At 29.2% G+C, this 22467-nt stretch overlaps 1 protein-coding gene across 3 annotated transcripts in view; it reads left to right on the top strand.

The window, feature by feature from the left end:
* SH3PX1 (sorting nexin 33-like protein SH3PX1) overlaps positions 1-22467 on the top strand; it is a 71806-nt gene that overhangs the window by 14303 nt on the left and 35036 nt on the right. Inside the window, exons 3-5 of one of the 3 annotated variants that reach the window (XM_085827035.1) lie at positions 2453-2527; positions 18714-18866; positions 21672-21781. In XM_085827035.1, coding sequence (XP_085683161.1) covers positions 2453-2527; positions 18714-18866; positions 21672-21781 — 338 coding nt within the window. Of the gene's footprint in view, positions 1-2452; positions 2528-7472; positions 7624-7701; positions 7823-18713; positions 18867-21671; positions 21782-22467 lie in introns of those variants that run through there. The other 2 variants (XM_085827036.1, XM_085827037.1) reach the window with 2 other exon arrangements.

Below are 22467 nucleotides of genomic sequence, written 5' to 3'. Positions count from 1 at the left end.
AGCCAGAACCAATTAAAAGATTAAGGAACAATGCAATCTGCAACATTAACTGAAATAGATAATTAGATAATTTTAGCTTATCTTATACCGTTCTTTATACATTAAACGCGAATGCCTAAACGTATAATGGGCATGCGTAAACATATTATGCGTTTATGCATGCGCAGAAAGTTTGTAGCTTTGAGGTCCGGATTATGGACGTCCGGATTACTTTTGACTGTACTTCTTTAGAATTTGCTTTTATAAATAAACTTATCAATTAAAAAACTTTGCGAAAATGGTGTGCTTTTATTTCTGACAGTCTAAATATTTATTCTGTCTTCTTGCTAAAACACTGATATGTGAAATTTTTGACAAATAGTGCTCTTTACTTGTTTTGGATTAATAGTCGCAGCTAACCATTCATAACCTTTTCCCCAATTTTTATTATATGAACATAATTGTTTGGTCTTTTTTTTTTTTTTTGTTAGTTCCATAATTTATTTATGGGACTAACAGCACTGAATAAAATTATATGTAACAAACACTAAAGTATGCATGTAAAGATTTAACAAAAAAGTGCCAAATTAGAATGAATATTAAGTGTAGAAGGCATATTTTAGAATTCCAGTAAACACTTAAAAATGAACCAAACAAATAGAGTCAGAGAGAAGATGAAGTGACTGTTATGCAGTGGATACTAAGGTACTAAGGATTTGGATTGTACTACTAAGGATTTGAATACTAAGGTTATTTTCTAGATTACCTTAGTTGGTATTTTCAACCATAACTAAATTTATATCTCGGCGAATTGGCATGTCTTTATCTCGGCGAATTGGCATGTCTTTATATCTCGGCGAATTGGCATGTCCAAGTCCTCAATTGGTGTCTTTAAAAAGGATGGGAACTCGCAGCTGGCAAAAAAAAGGGGGGGAAGCATCATGCCTATGTGAATATAAACCATGTACAATAAAGTTGCCTGAAAACCCAGGATTTCAAATGTCGGAAAGAACACAAATTTCATAACACATTGTAGAGTACAGTACATGTACGCAATGGTCATAACTGAACAAGTGTCACTAAATACAATATTACTAGAAAAACACAAGAAACTTAATGTAACTTAATTAAAAATTGCATAAGAACTCGTGCTCTTATAACATCGATAGAACCGAGCAATATAACATCGATAACACATAAACATCCATAGAAAAATTGCACACTGCAGCTCTTATTGAGCACAAGGAGGAAGTAAAAGGGCAAGAAAGTTGGTCAAAAGACTGTTTTCCCTCCCCCAAAAAAGATATTTGCCAACCCGGTTGGTAAGTGATAGGAGAATCATGTATATAAAAGCCAAAGTTAAAGTTGCCAAAGTATTCATGCAAATAGAGGCTTAAAAAATAGTTTCATTACTAGGGATTGAAATTTTTTATTAAGGTTGGAATAAGTTAATTGAAGTAAATATATCTTTATATCATAAGAAGATGATAAAAAGTAGATATATTTTAGGTTCTTCTTCATAAGCTCCACAGCCTGTTACAGGCCAAGGTTCTCTCCAAGTTTCCTCCACCTGACCCCATATATTTTAGGTTAATGTTTTTAATTTAGCAATATTTATAAATTATTATCATGTAAATGTACATACTCTCCATTTTGCTGAAATTTACTGGAATACGGCTACCTTTATATTAGTTTTCTTTTTTAATGCTGTCTATTGTATACGTGTTTCAGCACTGCATTTTGTAAAAATTATTTTTTCAAAGTGTAATTTTATAGTACGATTATTTTTGTAGATAATATGAACTGGCAAGTTTGCCTTTTTTTTGGGGGGGGGGAGAAAAAGACTTCCTTTTTTTCTTACTTTGATAAAGCGAGAATTTTCATGATTATATTTCAATAACTGTATAAAACATCATTAATGCCTAAAATGCTGGAACAGAAAGAAAAGAACTCTGTGAATGATGATAAATAAGTAATGAGTTTTTAAACTATGCTTAAAATCCTGAGATAGCATTTAATGGAAGAGAAAATAAATTACAGTGAATGGCTTACCATATCTTGCAACATTCTCTGTAGTTGGCAATTAAGAATTAATCAGTAATGTTAATAGAGAAGTACCAAGTATAGTAAAAATAACAAAATGAATAGAAAGTTTAGCAGCATCTGCTGATTTGCTAACAATTATCAGTTGGAAGAAAAAAAAATTATAAGTTAATTAAAATTATTATTAAAGATTAAGTAGCTGAGACAAAATTGTAATTTTTATATAGCTAATTTGTATGGAGACATCTTTTAACTTCTCACCTGCCTTCAAAAATTCTCTTGTTACATATTTTTATGTACTCCATTTAATTATCTAAATAATTTACTGATCTGCTAGCTAGTCATTAATTTTGTTTATTTTAAAAATTACTTTTTTTTATGTTCTGTCCATGATTTGAAAATAATTTTTAATATATGTACTTCTCTTTAGGATGTTGGTGAAGGTTGGTGGGAGGGTGTTAATAACAGAGGACAGAAAGGACTTTTTCCTGCAGGTTATGTTGAGGTAAAAAGTAAATGGTTGAATATTATACCTTATTTTATAGTTGTTCCTTGAAAAGCCACTATATGTTTCAGAATGTAGCACATTCAATGCCAGCATATAAAAAAGGTTGTTTTAGGCCACTATTATTTTTTTATTAATATGTCATAAATGTTCCCTAATGTCATATACTATAATTTTAAGACCATTATTAATTTAGATTTATTTTAAATATATCTTTTGTGTAATTGGGTACAAATGGTGGTTAATGTGTTAGGTATCATTCTTAACCTTTCCCATTACTCAAACTTGTTAACATCTGAAAAAAAAATTTTTTCTAGTATTTTAGCTGTATTTTACATAATTAAGAAAACAATTTGCATAGCAATCTTTAAATTATATTTTTTCATGTTTTGTGAACTTTTTGAATTTTATTTATGTTCAAACTGTTATGAAGTTCATTTAAAAAGTTTTTACAAGATTATACTTTTATTTAAATTCATTTTGCAATTCCTTCAATTTCCTTCAATTCAATTTTTCCCTTATAAAAGTAAAATACCTAGTTCTCCCCCCCCCCATACTGTTTACGACTTAATATTCATGTGTTAAGTAAAGTGCCTTAATTTTTATTGCTGTGAAGTTCAAATCTTATGCTTAACCTTCAAATTTCTGCTAGACATTTTTCGTAATTTGTGTTTTATATGTATAATCTCTTATCTTTTTTATTTGAATCTATCTTTTACTGTAATTAAAATTTCTAAAGGATTATATTTAGTTCTGAATGCCTTCATCTCTTTTATATGTGACTAATATATAATTTTCATAAAACATTTCCTAGATCTGTTATCTTGTCTAGTTTTTTAAATATTAAAAAATCAGTCTCCCAAAACATGTGCTATGTTTGGTGAATGAGCGTTTTGATTAAAAAATTTTGTGCTAAGGTTCTGCTTTCATTTTGCATAAATAAGAATGTCAAGAAACATCTGTTAAATTACATTTCCAGTTGCTGTCTATCAAAGATGTCATAAAGTAATGATTGATGAATGTACAATGCTTAGACATTTTTTAAAAAGGACGGGAATGTGATGTAATGAGCAAAATGATGCCTTCATATTATGTACGGCTATTTTTATCTCTTTATGCGAGATAAATTTCTTTATATTAAGAAGCAGACTTCTAATCATACTTGGATTTTATGTAGATGTATTCCTTTTATTTTATCTGCAAAACTCTCATTTTTTTTAAAAAAATATTTTGTTATTATTATTAGAGGCTATTTATTATATTCGTGTAATTCCAAAATTTTAATGTCCACTGTTAATTTCTTCAGTTTGAAAAGCTTTATTTCAAGAGTGCAGTGCATGTTTTACAAATATGAATGTAAAATTTCCATAATTAAAGTAAAGCATAGTAAGTTACAGGGAATTATATTTTTAATATTGGATGTAATTTTGGAAAATTCTAAAATTATTTTTAGAATTTCAATTCTTAGAAATTATAAATTACATATTTAAATTATTCATTAAATATTATTGCTGGTTATAAAAAATCATTGTCTGCACCTCCAGAAGACAGGGTATTTAATGAAATATATAAGTGTCAAAACTGATTCATTAAATATTATTGCTGGCTATAAAAAAAATCATTGCCCCCCCCCAAAAAAAAAGACAGAGAATATCTAATGAAATATTTAAGGGTCAAACTGAATATCCTACTTGATAGCATTTGTATTAAAAATCAAGATATTTTTTTCTTTCAGTTTATAAGTTTTTATAGTTTTTCTTTTATGAATTGAATTTTTATTGAACAATATTAAAATAGTTTTCGTTGATTTTGTATCTTGATATAGCAGAGTATTATGCCCATACTCTTGTATGGAAATTTTAATTGCAAAGTGGTTTTCACATGCAGGGTTTTGAGGATCATTTAATTAACCTCACAAGTGACTTGTTTTTATAGCTGTTAATTTTAATTATCTAATTCTATAAAAAACTTACTTGTTTTAGAAACCCAATGTTTATTTAGTATGAAGCAAAATTAGTTGTTTTCACATTTTTCAATTTTCAATTCATACTTTAAAACTATACATACTATGTTTCTTTAATTTTAAGTTGTCCAGAGTTGAAAGATATGCCCCTTAATTGTTGTACCGCCAATAAAAGAAAATGACTTTAATTTTAAAAAAAATAATGTGAATGAAATAAAATGCTAAAATATATCTAACAATTATTTTTAAAATCAACTTTGGTTTGTTAACTACACCAGTATTCCCATTTTGAATTAGTGATTTGGGAAAACTTATTTTTAAAATTACCAACTATGATTCTAAATAATTTTGATCAGTGTGTATTTTCCTGTAAATTATATCTGCAAACAAAAACTACCATTAAGCAAAACAATTTGGCACCAGTAATAGATAAGCATAATCATCACTATGCTTAAAGTTTTCATTTTTTGTTTTATGTAGCTGATTAATTCTCAATAAGCTACTTTTATTTCTTCAAAAAAGGATGTAAATTAACTGCTCTTTTTTCACATTTGGAGATAATTATTAAAATTTTAAAACAAATTTGATACTTTCTACAGAATATCAAGCAGTAGAGTATTTTCAAAGTTATAAGGACCCCTGCCATCATGCTAAAGCACTGAGAGACTTGGAGATTTACCAGAACTCTGGAAAACTTAGATTTTATATTTAAGGGAATTTTTGTGGCACTCACTTCATGAAGATTATGACCATTTTAAATGCTGTTAGGGATTTTTGGCTGCAAGTGTTTGCCATATAATCTCAGAGCATATCAATTCATTTGCCATATAATCTCAGAGCTAGAGCTGATATTTGTTATTTTTTTATATGCTATATTGGTAATTTGCATCTGATGATTGTTTAACTAAATAAATAGTGATCTGGGATTATTTAGCTAAATAAAGAGTGATCTGTTTCTTCAAAATTTTGTCAGAATGATTGCCACAAGTTTGCAGATCTCTGCCAACTGTACTATCAAAAGGAAAGTACATAGATATCTTTTATCTTCTGTAGAACTGTCATTTTTGAGAAAAATGTGATATTCAATATCAGTGTTTGTGTACGTTCTCAGAAATAATGGTCACTTTCAGATATGGCAATCTTGGGAAGATGGTCACCTCAAGAGGTTTTATTATAATTAGTAATTCAAGAAAATCAGTGATTCTGAGATGCATTTTATTTTTAATGATGCTTATATGGGGAAAAAGATACATATGGAAACTGAAAAAGTACATTACCCTTTAAAAATATTGGATAACATCTTTAAAACATTGGGCTTTTACTACACAGTTTTTACAGTGAATCTGTATTAATATTTTCACAGTACACCTTGAAAACCTTCTTGAAAGAAACCTGATAGTATTAAATGCAAAGAATATGTTTTATAAATTTTCGTTAGAACCATATAACTTCATGCTGCTATACGTATGTTTCTAATGTAAATATGCAATTAAAATTTTTACTTCTTAATTTTAATCATATTTCAGTTTTTTGGGAGGTGAAGACATCAAGACAATTATCACAATTTGTATGCTAAAATTTTCATTGTGTTTTGTTGTATACAGGGTGGTTAGAATTAAAGTTCCACTTTGAAATGGTAATAAAAGGCAAACTACTGAACCAAATGTTATTAAACTTGGTAATCTTGTAAAGGAGATAATGGAAATTTATTTTCTTTGGGGGGGGGAGTTAAAAAACTCACCAACAGGGGGAAATGGCACTGTATGCAATATTGTTAAATGAAATAAGACATGAAGAAATCAGTTTAAAATCTATTTAATCATTTCCTGTTGTTAAGAATACATTTCCTGAAACGCGTTACAAAACATGTTCAATATAGTGTCCACTATTTTCCAAAAGCAAGTTAAATCGTATTACTGCATTCTTAACAACAGCTCTTAGAGTATCAGCAGGAATGTTATGGACATGTCGGTGTATCACATCTTTCAATTATGCTGAATTGTTTAGATTATTTGCATAAATCATTTGCTTCTTCCTGCTGTAACCCAATTATAAGGCATTGCGGTTTTGCCTCACACCACAAACAGTTTCGTTTTAGAAACGATTAAAAAAGTTTTAAACCGATTTCTTCATGCCTTCGTGCTGAATTTAGGCTTCAGAACACACTAGTTTCTTTGTTACAGATGGCGCACTCGACTTTCAGCGCCTTTAAATATATAATTTTTCTTTAGGTCAATGTTTCTTAAGGGTATACAACATGTTAAACCCTTGTAACAAAAGGATAAATTAGATTTGGACCCTTATTCTGTTTAACAATATTGCGCACAGCGCCATTCCCCCCCCCCAGTGAGGAGTTTTTTTAACTCTTTTTTTTTTTTTTTTTAATAAATTCCCATGATCTCTTTTACACGATTACCAAGTTTGGTAACATTTGGTCCAGTAGGTTTTCTTTTATGACCATTTGAAAGTGAACTTTATAATCACTCTGTATATATGTATGTATGTATGTATGCATATCTGCGTGGAATCCCATTTGTATTTCAAATAGAATTTTCCGAGTCTCTTTGCCTTAAAAAAATTTTTATACTGCTTTCAATTTTGGCAAGCCAAAATTTTTCTGTATGTAATTAATTATTTGTTTCGAATTAATTCCAATATCTGCTTTTATTGCAAACACAGTAAAAAGGTCAAAAATTGTTATTTTTTCTGTCAGAATATGCAAGACCTGAGCTATATATTATGATGTACTCCTTTTATTGTTATCATTACTGTAATGTTATAAATACATATTGTATTTACCTTCACTTAATATTAAGTAGCTGAATATGTATAGGGACATTCCTGTACATATTCATTAACTTCTTTATGTCCTTGGATTCAAGCATTTTTAATGATAAGATAAGAAAGTTTTCCTTGTGTGCTTGACAACTTCAGATTAAATACAGTGATTAAAATGCTTATTGTAACCAGTAGAGTTATTAACAGTAAAATAGAGACAAACAGGATAACCTTATCAAGAGATATAAAACTTATTGTCTTTATTAGCTATTGTCATCTATTGTTTCTTTAATATTAAACATCAGTTGTTTGTTGGGCAATGAAAAGTTTTATAAGGCTTAGCATGGAGGAAGAGGTAATTTATCTATATGTAAAATATAGATATTTCATGAAATGTTTGAAGTTTGTGTACAGGCTTTCACAAATACTTAAAATTTGACGTATGGTGAACAGTAATGAAAACCATAAATATACTTGATTAATGTTTGTTTATGACTCCATGTTATTAGCAATTTACTTAATATTATTTCTAATGCTGAATTGTTTTTGCCAAGGTGTTAAAAATCTTTTTAAAGTATCTCTAAAAGGAAATTTTCTTAATGTGTATTTGAGTTTATTTTGTGAATGCTTGTTTTGAAATTGTGATATTTAATTTATTTGAATTTTATTTAAGGTTGAATAACTTTATTGTAACAAAAATCTTGTTTTTTGAATGCATGTTTTATCATCTTTGGTGCAGATAAAAGTTTTTCAATTGAAATTTAAGTCATTGTCTTGATGGTGCAGTTTCTGATTGTTTTAGGATTTTTAAACATTTAGTTAATAGTTGCTAGTAAAAAAATGGATATTTCTCTATTTTAAAAATATTTATGTTAAGGGATACTAGATACTAGTTAAAAGTCTTTACAGTTGAATTACCTTATCAATTTTCTATCATATTAAAGCTGATGAAATATCTTTTAAAGTAGATTATGAGCTAGGAAGTCAGCATCATACAAATCATTATGAATTAATGGCTTCTACCAATGTATTAGTAGATAAAACTATTGAATGCTGTAATTTTATTTCTGCAGCATTTACTGGTCTTATCTCTCACTTTTCTCAAATGAATAAAGTGCTGAATAGCTGCTTTCATCATATTTATCTAATGTAAATAATAACCAATTTCTCTGAAAATGTCTCTACCAAGACTTGGCTAATAAACAGATAGCTGCAGAGTAATTTTCCATCATAATGCCTAAAAAAATTACTTTAGGATGACAGTAAAAATTTTATAGGTTATAAATAAAAAATTTTTGAAAAATTTGTAAAAATTATATACACATAAAATTTTTTAAAATAAATCAGAAAAAAGTATGAAACATTAACATTGCATTAAAACCAAATTTCAAATTATAAAAGAAGAAATTAAGTTTAAATTAAAAGTTGATATTATTAAATATATGCTAAATTCAATTAATATATCTATGTTAAAATTTTGACTGCAAATTTAAAAACAAACAAACCAAAAAAAACTTGCGGTTTTTACAAAATTTAGCATTTTGCGACAATTTGAAACGTGGTACCGAAATATGGGGAAAAAAATTGGCATGTCATTTCATAAAAATCCAGTTTTATGTCAAAATTCATATGTTAGAATAATGCTTTATGTGAATCTACTATGTATCCTAAATCGTGCTTTTGAGACATGGAAAACGAGAAGTGAATTTCATCAATTGGCCCAGTTAAATGGGGGATATACTAGAACTGTCATTTTTGAGTGAGTCTACCTAGTATACTGACTAAAATCATAAGAACAAACTAATGAGTGGATGGAGGATAGATTCAAGAAAATTGAGCTTTTTAAAACTCCAGAAATTCTTTGATAGCCTACTCAGATCTGTCAAGATCAAGAACTAAAATATGTGGTTCAAAATTTATAATGAGCTACAAAAAAGCCAAATGCAGAATGGAGAAACATAAGATTCTTTGCATTTGGGCTCCAGGAAATATATATTGTGAGACATAGTCAATCTGTGCAACTTTTACATCAATCATAGCAATTTGATGCTAAGTCATAGTTTATTAATAAATCCTATATTTTTAACTTCAAAGCAGAAAATTTTCTGAACATTGTATTACTCACTAAACAAGACCCATGCTGTGAATAATGTGGCAGTATGCATCTTGAGATAATTACTTTTTATAAAAATGTATCCGTTCTGTTGAGTATGTTTGGGATCAATCAGAAAGTAGTTTGCGACACTAACTAAATAAATGATTTTCTGAAAGAATAAAAGGACAAACATCCCAGTAGTGTCTGTAAATATGACAGAAAGTTATTTTGAGAAAAGTTTTTACTATAGTTTATTTTCAAGTCTAATGTATGATGGTTTATAACAGGAGTAATCAAACTTCTTGTCAGTTAAGAGCTGTATATTGGAATTCAAGAAAATTCGAAAGCTACAACTGGGTTTTCCAAAAGCCACTAAACTGTATTTACATCATTTTTTAAAAGTACTAAAACAGGTTTCAAATGGAAAGAAACATCAAATACTAAACAAACATTCAGTGAATTTTATAGCATTTTTCGAAGACAGCACAAAGTTTTGTGGTATATTTGTTTTCCCTAATTACAGCTTAATGCGATAAAAAGTACTCTTTTTCCGTTTTTAAAAACTTTAGTTCTTCTTCTGTATTTTCTTGTAAATGTTTGTCAATCACAGCTTTGTAGTGTGTACAAAATTTCGCATTCTTCTTAAATCTACACCACAGAGACTTGGATCATTTACCTCAGAATTATCCTCCAATTTCCCTATATGCTTGTTCCATGGCAAGCATGCCATATATTTGTTGTCCTGAAATTTTATGAATTCTTCTAATTTTCTAAAAGTAATATCTTTTTAACCTGTGACTGTCATCAGATTTATTAGAAATTACCAAAGCTTCCAACTGCCATAAATTTCTCCTCAATTTGAATATCCACTCAACTTCTAAACAAAAATTCTTCTTTTTTAACTTCTTACAAATTTTCTGTGATATTAAATGTTTTTGATGCATCACACGTGTTTTTTGTTTTACTTGCAGACCATCCCAATTTAGTTTGCTAATGATTCAGAAATTTAGTAAACACTTCCTGTAAAGCATCCATAAGCAAATCTAACATTTAAATGCTTTCTTTGCAAAATTGTTTGATAAAATGAATATAGTATTTTTTATGTTATTGAACAGCATTATTCAGTTTTTTTAAATTATAAAGGAATGAAAAAAAATTACATTTGGACATTAATCAGTTTTTTACTAATAACTTCATAAAAAGAAATTAAATAAATTAATTGCTTTCTTTTGGAGACTAAGTAGTGTACCATATTTCATACATATAAATTTTATTTGAGTTAGAGCCGCATCATGTTTCTGCGAGAACTGCTGTAAAAGAAATTTCTTTAAACTTAAATCGTAATTTCTGTATATTTATTATACCAAAAAGCATTTATTATAGCAGAAAGGTTTATGTAATGTTAAAGAAAAGTAATTTGCTCTCTTATCTGCTGGGATACTTGAATAAGCTGTAAAAAATATATTACGTTCCCTAAATCAAAATTTAGTTTATATCTAAAATTTATTTCTTCATTTTTTAGTAGTACAAATTAGTTTTTTATACAAGTACCTTTGTTTAATATATTTTTTTAATTTTTATGTGAGTTTTTATTGTTATTAAATTTGTTAGGGTTTTTAGAGAAACTTAAAAAATCAGTGTTTACAACTCATTTCTATTTTGGTTTTCATTTGTAACTAAGATTTGAAAAATTCTTTCATTGTAACTGTATATGAAATTCATTGAAAAATATCACCAGAAATAGAGAAAGAAAGACCTCCACTTCCAAAAAGTAAGTTATTCAAAAAGCCAATAACTGCCTGTATGCTTTAGACGTCTGAAGAAAAGTTTTACCTTTTTTACTATATGCAGGGTTCATACAGTTCTTAAAAGTTGTCATGTTTTTTAGAAACAATTTTTGGTCATTAAAAGTCCTTAATTTTGTTCATCTGATATTTCCATTATCTTTATGCAAATACTATTCTGAGTGTGAGTATTTACAAATAACCAAGCTAATTACATATGTTTATTTCTTATTTCTCTTTCGGCTTTTATACGTAACTAACATTTATACGTAACTAAGACTGTAACTTTATATGTAATTCATTGAAAATTATCACCCGAAACAGAAAAAGTATCACTTTGTGTGAATAGAAATATAGAAAGTATGATGTCCGTTTGATGAATATAGAATTCAGACCCCCATGGCTTGTAACAGAGCTATCGCAGATTGACATTGTAAACAACAAGGAACAATCAACTGCACCAGAACAAAAGTTAAGGTGTTCTTAATTTGTTGTTTGCTGAGTCTTTCAAAACAAATACAGTGTGCCTGCTTTGATAAAAGGTTTCTTGGACTTTGATTTAATAGGCCAGTGATTCTATGCTTACTGTGATAAAAACGTGACCTTCAAGAAAGTTGAACTTCATGAAGGTTATCAATGATTCCGGAAACTTTTCCAGGATGTGGACAAAAGATATGAATGGGGCACTGAAAAGGAAGAAGGATGTTCTGAAAAACTTAAGTAATTGGATCACGGATCTCAGGGGCCTGGGCGTGAGTCCATCCTGTGTTGAACTATGTACAATTCTATATTGCATCTTTTATTATGGCTAGCACAGCAAAGAAAGTGTAGGTAACAAAAGATCCAAAGCCTGTTTTCGTGAAACATGTAGCTGTAAAATCTCTCAAATTGGTGGTCACGTGCGAAAAAATGCCTCGTTAGTAGTATTGGCCAGGAGAAACATAGTGCTATAGGAAAGTCGAATTTTAGCTTAGGTGCCTCCATCTAGTGAATAGGTTGTTTACTGCTAGTCTTATGCACATCTGTTGCATGTTTTTTGTAAGGTGCTTTCGCTTTATGAATAGACGCACTATAAGTATTTCCTGAATGAATTCCTTGGTATTTCTATCGCTGATCCAATCAGTAACTTCACTTAGCTTAGTGAGAAGATTTTGCTTAACTGCTTCTTTGTATGTCCGAGACGTTGGGTATTTCCCTCATGCATCTTGACTCTAATGGATGAAAATAGTTCCTTCGAAAATTTTGGTTTGTTTTCCTTGGTTGTCGCCAAAGAATGTATATGTAAGGAAGGAAAGCTTCCATGATGAAAGAATGACAAGTAATGTATTCTTCCATAATGAGAAGATATGTAAACCAATTTGACTACTGCTTTGTAATAATGCAATGCAGAGGGGAAATGTATTGTTGTGATATAACCAGGTATACAGGAAATTGAGGAATACGATACAAAATCAAAGAACTTACAGGATTCGTTCTTTCGGAAACTTACAAACATTCGAACTTGCAAGAAAACTTTTCGGGATAATTTAAATTCGGATTTTCATAGATATTTCTACTCAAAATAAATAATCCATTAATTAATCTACTTACTCGGATCATTAATTTATGTCGATATGGGAGGGGAAATGGTGTCGTGAAAATTCAAACTGTTAACAAACGACATCAAGAGCTGACATCAAGAGAACTGGAAATAAATGATGACTCTAATCGGGTAGCATGATGCTTCCATTTCAGACACCTTGTGCGTAATTATAACAATATTTTTTTACAAATTTCGCAACACAATGTTCTAAAGCAAGTCTCATTCTTTCAAATGCCAAAAATCTTTTGACAAAATATGATTAAACATGCCAATTGAACTATTTGTGCAGTTCGCAAACATTCGATATTTGCAGTGGCAGGAAACTTTCATTAAAACCCGATATATCTTTTTCCTTTTCTGCAATCTGAATTTTGTTGTGCATTGCTAAGCTTGGCAACTTATGAACATTCTGGCAATTTTGAGTCAATTTGTGTCTAAAATTTTCATTCAATGATTTGTGGTTTGTTTTTGATAAATTCAATGATCACACATATTGTTAAAATGAAGACATTGTATTAACCCTTTGTTGCATCATGTCTACTCTAGTAGACAAAAGTTTAAATTTGTTTATTCTTCTGTAAAGGCCTTAACAGATTCCATTCCTGTGTTTATTCATTCTATATTATTAGAACTTTCAACTGTCGATCATAGATGGCTAAATAGCATCACTACGTAAAGCATTGCTATTTGGAAAATGGCTGCTACTTCTGTTTCCAAGTTAATACAATACTATCTCATAGTAAACATTATATAATATTGCTTACATTTTCTTATACTGCCATTTTTCATTCATAATTAGTAATTTTAGACATTTTATTTTAAATGTCAGTTTGAGAAAATTGTGGAGTAGGTAGATAAAGATCTACCGAAAAGAGTGAATTGAAACCCAAATGTACTGCTTATAAAGCCAAAACACCACTGGAAATGTTTATGTTTGGCAACGAATTTCTAGGACATTTGAATCCGAAAGGTACAGGTTAGAAAATCGTAGCAAAATGAATTCGATCACAATCGACGAAATGAAGGTATTTTGGGGGATCTGTATGTACATGTCAGTTGTAGATTTACCATTTAGAAGATGGTAATGATCACTGCAAACAAGGCAGGAAATGATTTCAAATGCAATGACCGTAGATTGCTGGGAAGAGATTTGTATGCATGTTCGTATATGAATGCTGTTCACTGTAGTGAACAAACTGTAGCAATTATTTAAAACAAAATTTGAATATTTTTTTAATTATCATTAAAATTATTTTATTATTATTAGGTTATTTTAAGTAGAAAAAATACAAACATTTTCATATAACTTCTCTAGATTATTTGTATGCAACAAAGGGTTAAAATGATATTATCAAGAAAAATAGTGTTAATCAAAAATATTTTTTCCATATGTGTCTTGCTTTAAAGTGTCTGCCTTTCTTTTCCCAATTTTCAAATATCTTGATTCTAAAATTTGAATACAAATATAAATGTTATAAAATAGAATTTCTGAACTACTTTTGAGCAAAAGGGTTACTTTAATCATGCCACTAATTTCATTTTAATAATTTTTTTATGTTAACTCACTTTCCATGTAGCTCTTTCATAAGCTTCTGATATATGTTAGTTTTAACTGTAAAATTCATTTTACGCTTTTTTTCTAAATTTTTTTCAAGTATTTTTTCTGATTTATATTCTCACAAAGTTGGCAGGTATTTTATTGGCTAAAAATCTAGTAAAACCCATGAGAAAATGAAAGATCCTTCAATGCTATAAACTCAGAGTAGATGCATTTAGCAAGATTGGGATGAGATTAACCCTCTGACTGCTCAATTTGTGGACCGAAATCGCTTCAAAAATTGTGTATTTTTTTTTATTTTGCATGTTTTAAATTTATATATATTGGAGAATTGAAAAATGCTTTTTTTCTTTTTAGAAAATATTTTATATATAGATTTTTATCATGAGAAAAAACAAATTTCAGATGTTATCACCAAAAAAATTTTTTTTTAATAAATTACAGTTGAATTACAGTTAATTTCTATTTATTGCATAAGATAAAAAAGTAAAGTGTATAAAATTTAAGAAAATTTAAAGCACTCAGGAAAAAATACCTGAGAAACACAGTTTAGTATGATAGAGTTCAAGTTTATTGAATCATGATCAGAGTCATCACTATATGAGGAGCAGTCCGAAAAATCTATATCACTATCGCTATCAAAACTAAAATCGCTTTCAGAATCTAATAAGTCATCAGGAATATACTCTCTGTCAATCGCTGTATTTTCTAGCAGCAATTTCTGTAAGAAAAAAGTGGCAAAAAGCGAAGTTTGAGCGGTAATACCACGTGCCTTCAAATGCCGCAATTTAGTGGACAACTAACAATATCTGTTGACCAAAACGTAAGCTAAACATCAAATACTATATATAATTTATTTCAATGGGTTAAACAGGGAAAAAAAGGGGGGATTGCGCTCCTCAATAAAAGAAGAAAAACACATGCCCTCAGAAATCGCGGAATGAGCAGATTTTGCCACATTTGAGTTGCCCGTGGAAATCGCGGGATGAGCAGCCAGAGGATTAACATGTTGTTTGAAGAATTTTCGGAAAATAGTGAAAACTATTCCGAATTTGCTATGGTGCCTGAGTTATCCGAATTTGCTATGGTACTTGTTTAGGTAAAATCCTAGTATACATTATGGCTTTGGTGCTATTTTGAAAATTGTTGCCAACACCATGATGTGTTTACCGCACATCATAAATATCGTGTTTACTGCTCCTCGTAATGTTGCCAAAAATCATTAAATCCTGTGTACCATATGCTAGGGTTAAACCCTTGTTTATAATCATGGCCTCCATTATTTAAACGACGTGAAGAGCTCTCAAGTTCACAGTCTATGCCAAAGCAGCAATCTCATTGAGAGCTTTGGGGTTAGGACTGCTGGCCGTTCCATTACAGTTTGCAAACTCTGAGGAGGCTTGCTGCTTTGGTGCATTTCATTAAAAAGAAGGCTGTTGGCATCGTTCAAACAATGGGGTTGTAATATTAAAAGGAAGTATATTTTCCACTTCTGATCCCAAATGCGTTTTTCTTTATACCTTATAAGATTAGAAACTTCTTTTGCATGTTCTAAATAAATCCAGAATTTATTAGAACAAGAAACATTTTTAAATTAAATTTGAAAATTCAAAGAAGAGAAACATTTTTTACTACAAAGGATTTTTGATGATGAAACTAAAGTTTATTCTTCAAAGGGATACTAACAAATAAGCAGATACTTTAGAAGATGATCTGCAGACTAGTAGTAGAGTAGGAACATCGATATCTTTATTGAAATAAATCAACTTAAAAAAGTAATTAAAGAGAACAAATTAAATGTAAATAAACAGAAATATAAAAAAAAAAAAAAAACTTTAGATTGAAAAGACACAAAAATTTTGTATTGTTATGGATGTTTTGTATCCATTAATATATAATTGTTCTGTGGTATCTTTTAGTAAACCAATATAATAAATTGTGTGTGTAATTGCTTATTTCTTAGAAATTTTTCTTGGATTGCATTTTTAATGAATGTTTTTATGAAAGAGAAATTTTTAACAGTGTAAAGCTCCGAGAAGTTCCCTCAAGACATTTCTAGAAATTCCTCCTTCAATAAATTATGTTCATAATTTAATATTAGCATCTTGAAAACATTTGAGAAAAATTGGTTTTATCCTCAGACTTGTTGTGTATTAAATAGTAGATTGTGTTTGATTGTGAAATTTACTTTGTACTTCTGTTTTATGCTCAGAATAATTTTGCAAAAATGAAGCCAGTTACATTGATAATTGTTTTTATTTAGTTAGTTCTGTTTGCTGATAGGTCCTTAATATTTTTCATTAATGATACTTAAAGCCCTTAATTTTCATTCAAAGTATTTAGTATGAACCCTGTATTCATTCAAATTCATTTGCAAAGAAAATGAAATCCTGTCAAAATAGGAATTATTATAAATAATAATCTTAAGTAATAAATCATAACTCATTCCACGCAGCATAAGATTTTTATCTTGTTATCAGGGGCAGATCTGGATTTAGACTTGTCCAAATCTGTTTGAGATTTGGGATATGAGACATTATTCTTTACATTGGATATGGGAATTTTTTTAGGGGGGGGACTAAGCTATAGCTTATATACAAATCTGGCACTGGTCATGAGTGTAATACCATTTGGTTGGCAATTAGAGTTTGAGCTGTTTCTCATCTGATCTTGATGTTAAAAACATATAGGGTGGTCTCAAACTTGCAGGCTACGATGCAATTTTACATGACCTATAAATAAATTTCAATTATCTATTTGTTGTAAATATGGTGCTTAAGTTTTTAGAGATATGGATTGACCTTATATATGCAGCTGCTATTGAGTGCAAAAGTGTAGAATGAATAAATTTATCACTATATGCTTGTATTGAAATTATGTGACTATATTAAAGTAAAAGAGCTTCTCACATCAGTACAAACAATAAATTTAGTTGTCCTGCTGACAGTTGTTGGTACTTCAGTAATCTGGTGTTTCTAATTTTTTCTATAGAGATGTTTCTAGTTTCTTCTGATTTATACATTTCTTCAGTCATCAGTTGGTTGGCTGGTTGCACAGTTGTCAAATCCTATTGCTGTGTAGAGAGAAAGACGAACTAATATGTAGTTTATAAGTATTTTTTATTTGTCCTTTTAATTAGACCCTTATGTCTATGGAATTGCGCATAACTTTTGATTGTTGCTTTTGAAGAAATTGAAATTATAGCCAGCAGCAATATCTTGCAGGTACCCACCTGTAGATTTTAGGTAGAAAATAGATATATATTTGAATTCTCCCTTTGCATTATTAGTATTGTTTATTTACTTCCTGATAAATATTTAATAAGTGAAATTTAAAATTTTGTTGAGAAAAGATTCTCTCTCTCTCTTTTTTTAATCTGGCTTCAGCTGCTGAGTTTGAGTCCACTGATATAAGGTATTATGTTACAGCAACAAAATCAGAAGGACAGTAGTAGACATCAAGAGAAAAGATAATTATCATGGCACATGCTATCACAAAACATGTTTAATCATGAAAATATTTGTGCAAGGTGTGAAATCTAGCAAGGAAGCCCCCCAAAAAGTACAATAATAAGTACAAAAACATTTTATTTCACATTTTGTTTACAACACAGCCTGCAGTCCAGAGTATAGTATTGGAAAAAGAGCAATCAGAAATTAGAGTTGTTCAGAATGGTGGATGTGGACATCATTACACAGCTCACAGTGACGACTAATCATTGATCGATCTTAACAAATGCTGCCGACTATCCTCCTTGGATATTGCTCTTAGGTTTACTGCCATTCTAAGCATCCACTGTTACCTGCTTGGCCATAAATTAAATGTATATCAGTGTATTCTTTATTCATGTGGTTAGCCATATTACTCCCAAATGAAATGGAAACCATATTTCATGTGATTTCCACTGCAATGCCACTGCTTTCCATTGCCAGTATCCTATAGTTCTGCCCTAGTGCATGCATTTTGCAATGCTGCTTATATCAGACATGATGAGACAGTCTAGGAATAAAACCAGAAAACACTTGATAGCTACTTTGTCTTTACTCTCAAAGTTAATCTCTGCTTTATTTTCATAATTTTAATTGACTAAATGTGATTTTCAATACCCTGTTTTCTAGCAATTTTTGTTCCTTGTGCTGCTTACTGTCACCCTCCTAAGTTTGTTGCCTTTTGAACAAAACACCTTGTGTACTGTGAGAGAATGAGTACTTTTTTATAACTATGAATCAACGGTTCTGTTACATCATACAGGCTTTACATTATAAAGAAACAAGTTTATTAAAAGTTTTTAAATATTTATATTGCAATTTTTCTTTTAAATCCTGTTATTAAAGTTAAATATTTATTTTTTCTTTTGTTATATTATAATTTATAAAAATTTCAGTTTATTCTTTATGCATTCTTTGGCTTTTTTATTTATTAACAGGTTACCAATAGTCCACCACCTCCTGCTATGCCTCCACCACCTCCTCCACCAGATGCCACCATAACTCCTTACAGTGATGCTATATTGCCTGGTGCTGATGCTGTCGATGACTGGGAAGATGATTGGGATGATGATGATTCCATATACAGTCAGGTAATTCATGCTATACAAAGGAAGTTCAAAAGCATTTTATATATAATAAATTTTATATAGCTGTAATTATAATAAATCATAACATTATGAATAATAATATTAAACTAAAGTACATATTTTAATAATCTAACTTCTAAAGTAACTTTTAAATTTACTGCTCACTCAAATTAGATATATGATTTTTCAGATTTTTCATGTATACATGTATATTTATTCCAGTTGTTTCAGCAGAATTCTTAAAAAAATGTATTTGCTTATATCTTTTATTTATGGTTTTAATTTTACCTTTGGTAGTAGCATCAGTCTTACTAGACCTCTTGCTTTATACTTCTGTGTAATTATTCTCTTCTTCATGTGATATACAAAAATTAATTTTATTATATTTACAAAAATCACATGTAATTATCGTTTGAATATATGCAGTCTGCATCATTTGTAACATATTAAGAAGTAAATTTTAGAAATGATTAATTTGTTTTGTTTGCTATTATAAATTATGTTATTTTAGAGAATAAAAAAGTTCTCCAAATTGTTTTTAGACAAAATTCAATCTAAATTTTTTGTTGATTATAATTAAAATGCTATACACATTTCGTACAGTGAGGTGACATGAGTAACTAAAGCTTAATGATCAGCATATCATGGAGCTATATCGAAAATTTCGATTCAATTTCTGCAGCCAGGGTATTGAAACCTTTGCTTTTAAAACCCTGAAAATCTAAAAAATAGGGTTGCAGAATTAAGGTTTTTTTTATTTAACATTAATTTTATGCTTGGGAAAAATCAAGGGAAAAAGTAAACCATATTTAAATATATTTTAAAAAGTATAAAATGTGTTAATACTGTAAAAAGAATTGTAGAGTCATTAGGTTTTTTTGAAGCAGGAGGCATGAAAAATGTGCAGTGCCCTCACCGGGACTTGAACCCTGGAGCTCTCAAATAAGTGTTGAGCATGCTTCCAGTTACACCATGATGGCATGTAGAAAGGAGGTTCTCCCTTGCATTTTACCTTACGTACATAATTTAAATAAGATATTGTAGTAAGGTTTTAAAACATTTACTGTTAATTGACTCGGATTAATTCAGAAAATGCTAACATGGATGAACACTTTGATATTTAGAATTTTGTTCTAAAAGTATGTAAAAAATTTAGAGTAAAAAATACAACTAGAGTTTTATTTTGTAATCATTCTACTGGAAATCTATTCATTGAGAAATGTGTGGAATCCAAAGGCAAACTTCAGCCTATTTGTTTCTATTTCAAAATTTATAAAAATTTGTTTGGAAAATGAAAAAAAAAAATAAATAAATAAATAAAAATAGCAGATTTTTGGAAAATGAATAGAATATAATTTAAAAAGGGGATATTTAACTATATTTGCTTGATCAGTTATTGATGATATTAAACACATTTCTTATAAGTGGATGTTTATAGCAGTTACTTGTTTGTATTCTTTCTTGTATATAAATCTTTCATGCTCTAAAAGGACTGCAGTCTTGCTATTTTTTTTCCAACATATAGTTGTGAGCTAGGTGTGTGTCAGCATTTCTTTAAATAATAAATGAAAATGAGCAGAAAGAAATGAACAATTAATTATAAAAATAAGCACTATAAATAACACACACAGCATAATGATAAATAGCTGGAAATAACTCAGGAGAATGCTGATATTAAGCATTTCCTCCTTAGTATATGATTTATTAGTGTAAAGTTCATCAAATTCCTCAGAGTGTAAACTCTAACTCGTAATTCAACTAACCACTAAATCGTGCAGTTATTCACAACTGAACTCCCTAGCTTCCTGACTTGTATTTACATTCTGTAGCATGTGCTATGGAAACTTCTGGAAGGAATGGTTATAGGGCTCCAAAAATGAATTTTTGTAAATTTTCCAGAAAGTTACCATTGCCAAGAAATCGCCACTTTGGCAGCAAATTTTCGCCAAAGCCCGTTAGGAAGGAAATGGCCTATATCTCATTTTCTAATTGAGCTATTTTTATCATTCCAACATTGTTGCACTGAGAATTAAAAGGCCTATAATTCTATGTAACAAATAAACACTTAAATACAAGACGTGTTGCCACAAATTAAACACAAAAATTATCAACCTAAGAACGGTAAATAAATGAAACGATACAAAACAGTGCAGGGGGAGAAAAAGTACAGTAAAAAATAATTTAAATATTTACAGCAATATTAAATAGAATATGGTTTTCAGTGTGTTTGCTGATTTTTGTTCTTCCTTTGCCTATCATTTTCATTAATAAGCTGAATGTACTGCCAAACATATAAATTGAATAAGTAATATTTATCTTTTAATTATGACAGAAATTCGAATAAAATTTATCCAAAGTGTAAAAAAAAAGTTTAAATGAAATTGCATTATGCTTCTTCCATTTTTCTTTCTAATCTTTTGTTAATGTTAAAATTGAAATGATAAGGATTTACTTGTCATACTTACAGCATGATAATTAGAAGGTAATAATATTTTATATGACAGTGAGGATAGTTCTGCACATTTAGATTTTAAAAGTAAAATAAAAGCAATTGTTATTTTGCATGTAATGAGTGCAAATTGAATATATTGTATTTCATAATTTCCAAAAGAGTCATACATACATACTATTATGAATTTAATTAAATGTTATTTTTATGTGGTTAATATATTTTTTAATAATTACACTGCTAGCTGGAAGAGAGAAGGTTGCCCAGGTTAGTTTAAAATAAACTCTAACTGTATTTAATGATCGTTTTGAATATGTTATTTTATTTGCTTGTTATACTATTTAAAATTTTTTCTTCAGGACCAACAGTCTGGAACTCAGAATCAAGTTCCTAATACAACATTAGCTCCACCAAAAGAAAGTAAAGATTCTTCTGCTCCAAAAGGAACTTTAAAGAAGAGTTTCAATAGGTAAGGCTTTTTTCCTCCTCTTTTATCAGACTTTTTTGCATTTTGTATGACCAATTCATATTTTTTAAGGAACAAAAACTTATATACCATGTTTTTCATTAATTTGAAAGGAATGTAAATATGCAAAGAAAGTTGACCACATACTTTATTTCTTTCAGTATTGATCCTACACATACACTTTCACTTGTTTTATCCTTCACATACACTTTCAATTTTTAAAAGTTTTATCTTTTTGTGCAAAATTCATAAGAGGTATGCTCAATAAATATTTTTTACAAAAAGCAAAAAAATCAGTTGCAAATGTTATAAAAAATGGCAGGGTTATTTATCCAAAATGTAAATATTTTATGTACATGCAAGATAACCACTATGTATGTATTAAAATGTTAACTATTATTAAAACTGTCATAAAAATATGAGATACAGCATATATATCTATCATCTTAAAAATATAAATAATCTTTATTTTTTCCTTTTCGTTATCATAAATTGATAAATTATTTTAAACAGTTTTTGAAATTATGTTTTTAAATTTTGGTACTTTTCCTGTGTCTGTCTGCAAATCTAGCAATTGTATCTCATTATGTTTTTGCGGCCACGTTTATTCTCGAAATTCTCTTTTTAAGTCTCATGTTGCTCAGTCTCACCATGTGGCTCTTTGAATTACCAACTACTGAAGGTCGAAT

The sequence above is a fragment of the Stegodyphus dumicola genome, chromosome 11 (assembly GCF_044657685.1).
Source record: "Stegodyphus dumicola isolate Sdum_Otavi_A_Nest chromosome 11, ASM4465768v1".
Classification (NCBI taxonomy): Eukaryota; Metazoa; Arthropoda; class Arachnida; order Araneae; family Eresidae; genus Stegodyphus; species Stegodyphus dumicola.
The sequence above is the reverse complement of the archived record's forward strand: the minus strand, read 5'-3'. Positions and strand labels throughout refer to the sequence as shown.